Source organism: Sinocyclocheilus grahami, unplaced genomic scaffold (assembly GCF_001515645.1).
Source record: "Sinocyclocheilus grahami isolate Dianchi unplaced genomic scaffold, SAMN03320097.WGS_v1.1 scaffold121.1, whole genome shotgun sequence".
Taxonomy (NCBI): domain Eukaryota; kingdom Metazoa; phylum Chordata; class Actinopteri; order Cypriniformes; family Cyprinidae; genus Sinocyclocheilus; species Sinocyclocheilus grahami.
The window spans coordinates 265,394-277,123 of NW_015505300.1; the positions used below are offsets into that span (position 1 = coordinate 265,394).

General features: G+C 37.6%; 1 protein-coding gene across 2 annotated transcripts in view; it reads right to left on the reverse strand.

Annotated features, from left to right (window-relative positions):
* The window catches only part of kcnh2a (potassium voltage-gated channel, subfamily H (eag-related), member 2a), a 45,698-nt gene extending 43,421 nt beyond the window's left edge, over positions 1-2,277 (reverse strand). Inside the window, exons 1-2 of one of the 2 annotated variants that reach the window (XM_016278339.1) lie at positions 1,924-2,277; positions 1,060-1,290 (exon numbers count right to left, since the gene is read on the reverse strand). In XM_016278339.1, the coding sequence (XP_016133825.1) occupies positions 1,060-1,290; positions 1,924-1,999 (307 nt within the window). In that variant the 5' untranslated portion in view covers positions 2,000-2,277. The remainder of the gene's footprint in view (positions 1-1,059; positions 1,291-1,923) is intronic. The other variant, XM_016278340.1, reaches the window with a different exon arrangement.
* Between the last annotated feature and the right edge of the window lie 9,453 nt (positions 2,278-11,730).

Genomic DNA, 11,730 nt, shown 5'->3' on the forward strand with positions numbered 1-11,730 from the left:
ATACGTCAATAGATAACCACAATTGTACACATATATCCTAAAATCTGTTACCAGTGAGTGACACACTGTACTGAAATTTAGACGACAGTGTAAGGAAGCCCGAAAACGGAGAGGTCTCATATTTCGGAAGGACTAAATGTAGTCTGAGCACACCTGAGAAATTTAGGGTGGTTAGGTTACACAGGGCCACACTGAGATGTATTCCTAACATCCAGATCAGTGGAAAAATACCCTGTGCTGGGGACATGCTGCTTAAACCCTATAGGACGGTTTATGTGTATGTTTATCTGCTCTGTTAACATGTTAGCATATTCTTGCCTTTAAAATAGTCATATAGGAGCATCTCTGATTGATCATGGACGTTGTTGAGTTGCTGACTTGTTAGCATTGTAGACTCAAATCCTCACTGTATGCATCGTCCTCTGTCTTGAGCATCACTAGAGGACACAATATAATGACGCCCTTATGCAACCAATTGGATTACTAGCATATAGCACTGGGAATTGGGTAGGGGAATTGATCTGGATAGTGAGAAATTGTCCTTTGCAATTATGTCTTCTATGACTATTGTTTCTATTCTCAAACTCCCAGCTGTCCTGGAAATCAATACAGCATCCAGAAATGCAATCTTTAAATAGGAGAGGACAGAAATAGACATAATTAGAATAGCACTTGTATCTATCTTTCAGTTGAGTATCCACAATAAAAGGATGCTATGGTAAGAGAGACTTCCACAAGAGGGGCTAAACTCCAAGATCAATCATCATGGGACACATCAAATGTCACAGCAGAAAAGAAATAGCATAATGTTCAGGGAATGAGTATTAGTGGGTCCAATGAAATACGATGAGTGCAGGGTTGCAAGTCATTGACAAAAATATATCAAATAAAAGTAAACGCATGAAATTGCTTTTTTATAAACTTGTGATCAAAGCCATTAATTATTTCCTGTTGTCATATTATCCTGCTAGGCCAGTTTTTTTTTAATGTCACTGTAATGACACCTACAAAATGAATGTATAAATACACAAATTTAACAAACACCTCCTAGAAACTTACCATCTTTCCTGTATAGGGAGATCTCCACTTTTCTTTCTTCAGAGCCCAGTAAGGCTTTGGCCATCTGGGCCATGGCAGGTCGTCCAGTATGCGGTCCATACAGAAAGCTGCAGGTACACGGCTTCTGCATGACCTCTGCACGCGTGTAGCCGCACATGCCGCAAAATCCATCATTGCAGAAGATGATGGCGCAGTTTTCAACTCGAGCATTGGCGATGATGAATTTGCGGTCTGTTGAGGTAAAGCATGAAACGAGATGCAAGACATTCATAAATCACATTCATGTAGAACCAAAACAAAAAGCATGTCTGTTTTACCTCCGTTAAAAGAAAGATCAACTTATAACTTTAAATAATTACAATTATTAAGTAGTTATTATTAAAGTCACAGTTTTTAAGTCACAGAAAAAACCCACATACTTCACACCTGAATGCTCATTCATTCATTTATATATTTTGTTTATTTATATTAAATAAAAATTAAATAAATTGATAAATTAATATAAAAAGATCCTGTGAATTTGTAGTTACATCTACAATGTCCAGTTTCTTGGCTTGATTTGACTCTCGAGTTATTAATTATAATTTAAAAAATAAATAAAAATGTAAAAAAAAAGTTAACATTTCGAAGAGTTAAACCTTTAACAATTCATCTATTTCGGCACTTTGACAAAGACAGTGTAAACAAAACAATAATATCTAAATAACTGTAATAAATAATCAAATTCGAATGATAACGATAATAAAATTATTAAAATTGTGAATACTAATCACCATCATCATCATCGCCATCATCATAAACATGTTAACACCGTATTCAGCGTTCATTTAACAAAACACAAACAAACAAAAGTCATACACTTACTTTGACCGTCGAATTTGCGAATGATGGTGTCCAGGAAGGTGTTCTGAGGCGCAACGTGTCCCCGTCGAACAGGCATTGTCCTACTTTAGTAGGGCAAAAAGTTCTGCAAGTTCCTCCTAAGCTTGTGTTTATCTTTATTCAGAGAGATACTGACTGCGCCTCCGGGTCTCACTCATGCACACAAGCTTTACGTTTACACCTCATCGACGTAAAAGCAACACGAGCGCGCGCCTCTTTAAAGTCTCACAGTAATTACGCATCGAATCTGTCAGTGCAGACATCCCCGCGCTCTGTAAATCATGTGTCTGACCAATTACCTCACTTTACCTGCTTCCTTTTTTTGCAAATGGATGCAAATCAACTTTCTGTCCCAGTCCTCTCAATCACTTGCTCCTACAAGCTGTGAAACAGCCCCTCTCTGTGTTTGGGAGCGCTTAAAAATAAGATTGAGTAATAGTGTAGCCTATAGATTGGAGAGGATGGTTGGGGAGGGGAAGGAGTCAAGGGTGTGGAGAACTGCATGATTCACTCACCCTGATATTACCTCTCAGAATGTCAGTGCTCAGCAAGCACAAATCCGATTTAGAGTGTCATACCGCGATTGTAAATTAGACCAGGTCGAGCGCAAACTATTGCTAATACTCACACTGGTAGAAAAGCTAAGAGAATGGTTAGTACTATATTTAGATAACATGGATAGAGTAACCTTCAGATGACTTCCATGTATTTGCAAATGACCTTCCTTTAAACTTACAAGTATGTATAAATTAAATATAAAGATGTTCTAATATAAGCGGCTTCTTTGTTTGGAACCAGTGTTTTAAAGTCTTCTAAATGTACACATTTATCCTGTTTACTGTATGGATTTTGAAAATGTGACCATCTCAACTCTTGTCCTGGGGATCCACTTCTCTGCACATCAGCTCCTTAGGAGGGAGCTCCATAAACTGAATTGTGTCAGTATCAGATAAGAGAGACATACAAAATGTGCAGAGCAGTGGGTCCCCAGGACCGGAGTTGAAAACCACTGTTTTAAAGGAAGTAGCCTAAAAACACATTATTGTCTATATATATATATATATATATATATATATATATATATATATATATATATATATATATATATATATAGTAACCATGGGCGTAGCTTGTGGGGGGGCCAGGGGGGCCTGGCTCCCCCATAGCAATTTAAGAATTTTTCTAAATATTTATTTATAAAGCTTTTTCTATGACGTAAAAATTTATATAATGCAGTTATTAATACATGTAAAAGTAAATACGTAAAAGTTAATACATTTTAAACTGTTGTTGTAAGTAAATTAATAAATCAAAACAAACTTAACATCTCCCACAACGTCTCCCGGTAATGCTTGCCTGTTGTGTGGAATAAAATGATGTTCCACGTTACGAACATACACTAACTGCAGAGAAATCTGGAGACAACGGAAAACTCAGATGAAGATATTAATGCCGTGCTTAATGATTCCGGACTCCGACAATCAGATAAAGGTGATCCACAGGACACAGCAGGTTTAGCCGCACACTACTTTTATGCTGACCATTTACATTCAAATGTTATTTAATTTTCACAGAACACAACCTTTAAATATATTTTAGAATATAAACTGTTTATTGTCTATTCAATAAGAAATAAAAATGCCTCATTGTGCATTAACTTGAATCAAGCCCAACACATGTCTGTTTTAAAAACAGTGGATGAGTAATTCACTTCTTGATTTGCTTAATAAAAGCCTCCTTTGAGATCGTTTTGACAGACATGTTTATTGTGCATTTTAAACGTGTTTATTGCTAAGTTTAGTGTGGCAAAATAGAAGCGCAGCTGTAATTCGTGTGCAATGTATGTGGTTACAATGACAACCTCATGCACTTGCCACTGCTCTATGTGAATATGTAGATTTACTATAGCAAAACTAAAATTTGTTTAAAAGTACGTCTGACCAAATCCATCGGTTCGTTTGGCCCCCCTAAACTCAAACGTCAAGCTATGCCTATGATAACGGGGCAAACGAGATGTGAGACATGCGGATCCATCTGCAGGCTTTTATTAGACAGAGACGTGGTCATAACAGGCATGGGTCAAACAATGGCAAACGGGTATATTGAGGGCAAGACACAAGAGTAGTCCAGTAAATGGGCGTGGTCAATCTCCGGCGAACGTAATCTTGAGGGAGAGGCAAATGGGGAATCCACAAGACGAGCTAGAGTCCAGGCAAGGTGCAAACACAGTCCGAAACAGCAAGCCAAAGGGTCATTCCAAAACAGGCAATAAACTTCAGGGCAGGCAGAGATCAGACAAAACGAGATAACAGGCAAGGAAAAAGACACGGGTAAACAGACTAAGAACAAGGCTATACTAGATTAAGAAACTTGGAATGGCTCCGTAAAGTAGCTATCGCTATGATAGAGATATGCGCTAAACAATACTCAGCATTGAATGGTGGTGTGAGACTGATTTATATAGTGTGTGTTATTGGTAGCAGCTGTGTGTGATTGGTTTCAGGTGAGCTTGTGATTAGTGCAAAGGAGCATGGGAAATGTAGTCCAGGGTGATGTGTAACAGTCTGTGTAGTGTGAGAGTCCATGTGGAGAGCGGGTGACCTCTGGTGGTGAGTGAACGGAAGTTTATAGACTGGATTCGTGACATATATATACATATATATATATACAATATTATGCACAGGGCTGGATTTACGCATTGGCATTGTAGGCACGTGCCTATGCTTGCTCGTCCAAAGGGGCCCAAACACAATGAAGAGAAATATTATATTTTTGTTATACTATGGGATATCTACAACAGTAAAAGAACCAAAACCCCAGAAGCCATTGAGCAAATAAATATAACAAACAATAGGGTAAAAATGACAAACTATTTCCATGTCTTCAACCTTTTTTATGTACGGAAATCACGCTTTCTTTCTCTCGTTCTCTCTCACAGATGCACACACAGTTCAGACACGCACTCGCGCACACACACGGAGACGTGGACAGAAACTTCTTGTCAGAGCTCCGACTGCCCCGCAAATTTATCAATAAAATAGTTTTGCATGACATTTCTCAATACCAAGGTTCTTGAAGCAGTTCAACTTAAAGGGGTCATATGATGCTGCTAAAAAGAACATTATTTTGTGTATTTGGTGTAATGAAATGTGTTTATGCGGTTTAAGGTTAAAAAAACACATTATTTTCCACATACTGTACATTATTGTTTCTCCTCTATGCCCCGCCTTTCTGAAACGCGTCGATTTTTACAAAGCTCATCGGTCTGAAAAAGCGAGGTGTGCTCTGATTGGCCAGCTATCCAGTGCGTTGTGATTGGCCAAATTCCTCAAGAGTGTGGTGGAAATGTTACGTCCCTGACCGTATTGTGATGCCTGCGGCAACCACATGTGATGACCCCGGGCTGGACTCCGCTTCGTCCATGGTGAAAGCCGATCCGGCGATCGACAGCGCGAAGTTGAAGTATTTCCTCAGCGACCAGCATGGATCAGCTCTAGGCATGACGAAGCGATATCATCCTCTTTTGGAAGGCCAAACAAAGTAGTTTCACTTTCACAACGAAGCACACAGCGCCTTCACGACATGGCGGCGGGGGCAACAATACTACAGCGAGAATAAAAGTTACGCCTTCTTTCTTTGCATGAACATTTGAGCGGCGTTATGCAAATCTTCCCAGATAGTGACGTAGGTATGTGGGGGCGTGTTAGAACGAGCCGTTTAAGGTAGGTGTGGCTGACTCTTAACTTTTATAAAGAATATCTCTTTGGATTTGAGACTTTAGTCTTTGCAACTTTACAGATCTTCTTTATGCACCAAGAGCTTGTAACACTCCAAAGAGAAAGGAAAATTTTAAATCGCATCATATGACCCCTTTAAAGATTCGCTATTAGTAGACACTGCTGCTGAATACTGCTGAGAGACGAACAGACACAAGTATTCACACACGCTTAATCTCTCTCTCTCTCTCTCTCTCTCTCTCTCGCGCTCTCTCTCTAATAACTGCATTAGACTGCATTAATAACTATTTTAGCCTACATATCAATGACTCAAGCCTCTGTTACTAGCTCTAAAATGACATTTTGGAATTTGCAAAGGAAGGATTGGGATGAGGTGTGTAAAAATTGGCTAGTTCAACACACACGAGATTTCAGGACAGAAACATGTCAAATGTCTTAAAAAAATCATCTGAACAATGTCTTGAGGTGGTGGTTGCATAGGCCGTTAAAATTATTAGAGAAATAATGCACTCCCGAAGTGGTTATGTGGCCACGTCGCAGCGCCTATTGGAATGGTCTTTCTCAGTTCTCAAACAAATTAAGTAAGTAAATTTTATTCAGCTTACACTGACCAAAGTGCTGTACAAAACAATCATAAAATACAATAAAGCATAAACTAAAATACAAATTAAAATCCAAGATAACAATACTAATCCATAAATTAAAAATCAGGAAAGGCCATAGAATAAAGATGGGTTTTAAGTCTAGACTTAAAAACTGAAATGGACGGAGAACTCAATGTCAAGTGGCAACTGTTTCCATAACGGTGGAGCAGCTACTGCAAAGGCTCTGTCACCTTTAAACTTAAGTCGTGACCGTGGGACATATAAAAGAGCTTTATTAGCAGATCTGAGGGACTTAGGAGCATAATTAAATTAGATAAGATCAGAAATGTATGATTGGGCTTGTCCATTAAGTGCTTTAAAAACAATCAACAAAATTTTGAATTTAATTCTAAAGGAGACAGGAAGCCAGTGGAGCGATGCTAAAATTGGAGTGATATGATCACGATAATACTTTGTTAGAGGACTTAAGTATTTTTTGGGAGTATCTGTACTTTACTTGAGTTTTTATATTTCAGCCAACTTTTACTTTTACTCCACTACATTTCCTAATTAAAATGTATACTTTTACGCCGATACATTTCCTGAAGCATATTCGTTACTTAGCTACTACAAAATAGTCAGAAGTCAGAAGAACACGGACTGCAGGAGAGCAGGTTTGACGAATCAATGATCTGGCGTTTGCAAGTTAGACTCCTAAAAACACCTTTGCTCATGTGCAAACAAGTGCGCGCACAACTGCGGATGATTCATTTTCCACTCAAGTCGAGTCTGGGGTCTGCGATATACAGTATATCTTCTGCGATAATATGGTAAGTGTTGTGATGTGCGATCTGACATTATCTATCGCCAAGTCACACACACAGAGTGCATGCACGTGATTTTAAAACTCAAACTTCAAGGCATTCTAAATTGTAGATGGCAAAAATGCTTCTGTATGCTTTTTATATTTATATAATTTAATATAGTTAACTTAATCTATATCACACAAAGAGTACTGTTTTTTTGCAGATATCAGCATGATAACAAATGTAATAATAATTTTATACAAGTTCAGTAAAGTTAGCAATAAGTGACTTACATTTTAGACATAATATTGCTTGTTTTTGCTCAAATTTGCCAACAAAAATAGTTCCAAACAAAGATCACACAGCAATGTTTTGCATCTCTGAGCAATGGACGGTGTTTACTTATTAAATGAATCAGCCTTTTGAACGAATCGGTTGAATAAATGATTCAGTGGTTCACTCATTAACACAGTCAAATGCTTTGTTCCTGAATGAATCAGCCATTTGAATGAATCGTTGAATCTCAATGACTCACTCATTAACAGTCACTTGCTGTCACCTACTGGCGGTTTTCATTTCACATTTCGACTATTTTTTTTATGTTTTAAAATCATTTCAAATATTCAGCGTTTTATGTTAAAAACAAAACATTATTTATCCATCTGTAACTGCAGGTTAAATGCACCCATGTCCCCTCTGAGATGCAATAAACTGTGTAAATACATCAAAATGCTATTTCAGATGCAGATTCCAGAAATGTTTTCTTCTGTTGGAATGAAAGATACTAAGTACCAGAGGAAGTGCTTCTTATTCTTACCCAAAAATACAAAATGGAAGAAAGAGTTAAAACTGAACACAATCTTGCTACTCAAGCTGTGTATGACATTTTTTAATATATATATTTATTTGCTTCCTTTCCATTTTGCATTTACTTGTACTTTTACTTTCCATACTTAAGTACGCTTAAGATTTAAACAATACTTTTCGTACTTAAGTACAATAAATATCACATACTTTAAGACTTTTACTTGAGTAATATTCTAAACGGTTACTTCAACTTCTACCAAAGTCATTTTCTGGTAAGATATCTGTACTTTTACTTGAGTATGGCTTTCAGGTACTTTATACACCACTGCATATTGGATACGATTGAAAGGAAGTGGGAAAGAAAACCCTACAAAGAAGATAATACAGGATTGTTGGGAGTATTCCAAATTTCAGGGGCATGGGTTAGGATGGTACGGAGAAAAGAGAGTGAGGGAATATGGAATGGAAGCCTTAGATTTCACTACGCTCACCCCAGTTAGTAACATTCCAGAGGCAAAGACAGATTTTATGTCTCATAGAAAAGAAAAAGGAATGGCGATTGGAGGAAGTGGGAGTTAAAACAAGCATTTATCTAAGAAAAAGTTATTATAATTATCTCAAAATTTATGCAGATGAATCCAAGAACAAACAGGAATGTGTGGGAATTGGAATACATATCCCAGAATTTAAAATTAATATTTCCAAAAGATTATCTGATCAGTTATCTGTATATACGGCAGAAATTGTGGCAGTCATGATTGCGTTACAGTGGGTTGAAGAGATCAGACCTTATAGGGTGATATTATGCACAGACTCCTTAGCTGTCATAAAAAGCATTCAGTCAATGGCATCCGTCAGAGAAGATTTATTGATAGAACTCTATCACAGTTTGTTAAGATTACATAGGGGTGGTATAGTTGTTCAGTTTTGTTGGGTGCCAGCACATGAGGGAGTGAAAGGGAATGAAAGTGCAGATAAATTAGCAAAAGAGGCATTGCAAAAAGAAATATCAGTTCCAATACTGCTTGGAAAAGGTGAGGGAAAAGCAGTAGTAAAGAAGAAAGGTATTGAAATATGGCAGAAATGGTGGGAGGAAGACAAGAAAGGAAGGGGATATTATAAAATACAAAAGTCTGTTAGCATTAAAAATTATAGAGAAAGGAATAGGCGGGAAGACATTTTAATAACAAGACTGAGAGTGGATCACACAGGACTGAATATCACCTTGTTTTTAATGGGGAAAAGGAATAATGAGAATTGTGATAGGGTTAAAGAAAATGCTGAGCATGTCATATTACACTGTATAATATATGAGGTGGAAAGATGGGTGTTTCAAGATAGGTTTCAGGAGGCAGGGTGGGAGTGGAGTCTGATGGGGATATAGGAACAGAAGGAGAGGGAGGGGGGATAAGGATAACCAGCAAAGCATTATTTAAATTCCTTAATGATACAGGGTTAATGAGCAGAATATGAGTACACTTAAAATGACATGATGTTACACACTCTTGTACAATAGGTGGCGGTATGCACCTAAAAGTTGTTTGCAAACTAAGTAGAATAATAATAATAAGAGAGTTAGCAAAAGCAAGCAGCAGTAGCCAGCATGGCTCACCTACTGAAAATATTGTGCTGTGTCCTAGTTGGGAAAAATGTTCAAGCCCAGTCTAAAGGAGTTTTTTTTCTATTTAAAAGTGTACATTGCTGATGTTTTTTGCAGAGATGGTACATGTATGTATGGCATACGTTTGGATTGATGCTAAGAGTTTAAGACCATGTATTTGTATGCATTTTAGAATTTTTTTTTTGGACAAGTACTTTTTACTCTACTCCCACTACATTTTTTGCAATGTAATGGTGCTTTTATTTGAGTATATTTTTTCAATACTCTTTCCACTACTGCTCATTACTGAACATTCATCATATATTTTCAACAATATTCAGCTTGAAAGACACTCGATCGGGACAGCTGATAATGTATCTGCATGTGTTTGCTAGTCTTGCTAGTTTAAATATTCATGGTTTTTAAATAGTGGTCGACCGATAAATCGCCAAGGCCGCGGCTGAGCACACACCGCTCACATTCCCTCTTGTTCACTGTTGTCATTCAGTTCGGTCTAATACGGATAGAAGTCTGTCTAATAATCAGATAAAACTGTTAAACAAAGTTATTCAAATGTATACAAAAAAAGTATTATAACGCTTTAATATTATTAAAGGCAAACATTATAATACTTTCTCGTTTGCTGTCAGCATTCCGCAAATACGCATTTATATAATTTAAACAAATCTTTGAATGACTAATGAACATTTAATTTCACAAACCTTGCAGACCTAGTCGAATCTAGTTGAGATCTTGTGAAGTGTGCATGTGACCTGCATGATCGCATGTTCTGTGATGGTCGGTTCAGCTTCACTGAGACGCGCGATCGACAAACTTTAAACTCGTGTTGTGACTGATTTCAAATTATGCTGCGCTTTATGCATTTGCCCAATGTCATATTCATGTCATTTTCACCCTGTGCTGTATATAAAATGAGTGTTACTGTCACGAATCCGGTCCATGAACTTCCAATTTCATTGACTCTCGCACTACACACTGTTGCACATCACTCCGGACTACATATCCCATCATTCATTGCACTGATTGCACTCAGCACGGATTGCACACAGCTGTTTACACTGATTGCAATCTCGAGTATTGTTCAACGTTTATCGCTCCCCTAGTGATAGCTACACTACAGAGCCCTCAGTCGTTTCCTAGACTTAGCCCTAGCCCTAGCCTTAGCCTTAGCCTAATTTTGCCTGGCCTTGTCTGTTTCCTTCGGTGTTGATCTCGAGTATTGTTTAGCGTTTATCGCTCCCCTAGCGATAGCTACACTACAGAGCCCTCAGTCGTTTCCTAGCCGGTCGACCACTATTTTTAAACCATTCAAGCGCAATAAGCAGCAAAAGAGTTCTCAGTTCAGTACGGTTTATGGTCAAACCGGTTTACTGTAAGCATGCACCCAGAAGGCGCACACATAAAGCAGCTTCTCAGACAGCGTGCGAGTACAGAATTGGTGTAAATGTTCTGATACACACAAAATTATGTCAAAATGCCTGTCTTGGCGAGTATTCTCATAAAGACAATCAGTTATATCTTCAGTGAACGTAAACAACTGAGAAAGAAAACGCATGTGTAACAGTAGATCCGTGCAGTTGGTCTTGAGACAGCAGTCTATTAAATTGATTGCTGTCTGTGTTATTAATGTTATTTGTTTATACAGTGAAGACTATCCAGTGTAATTTTACATTTGATACTACAAATTCTGTAGTATGTCTGTACCTGAATATTACCGTTAGACCTACCTGAAAACTTAAAGCACTGATTTTATTGTCATCAGATGTAGCTTTGCACACTGCCAGCATCTAGAATGATCTTGGCTGGTTCACAACAACAACAATAAACGTTTAAAATATAATAAACCTTTTAAAACGTTCACTTTTCGATTAGAAAACTTTGAGCTCAGTTCTAACATAACCAAAACTCTTATCATAATCTTATCACAGTGCAGGTCAAGGTGTCTGACTAAGTGCAATGTACAGTTTATAATACTCCATAGGACAGTGACAGACTGAACTGGAAAATGTTGACTTGAAATGTTGTTTGTATGCATTAAAAAAATAATCTCCAGTTCAGTTTTTTAGATAAAGATAGCAGCTATTCTAGCAGTGTCTAGAGCTGTATTTCTCAAAACAATATGTCTATTATATTATTCTTTTTACCATACAGCTTTATTTTAACCTTAGGTTCTGTAGCTTTTATTCCGTACTTCATTTGGGGAAAGTCCACAATAGCCCAAATGCAGTCTGTTC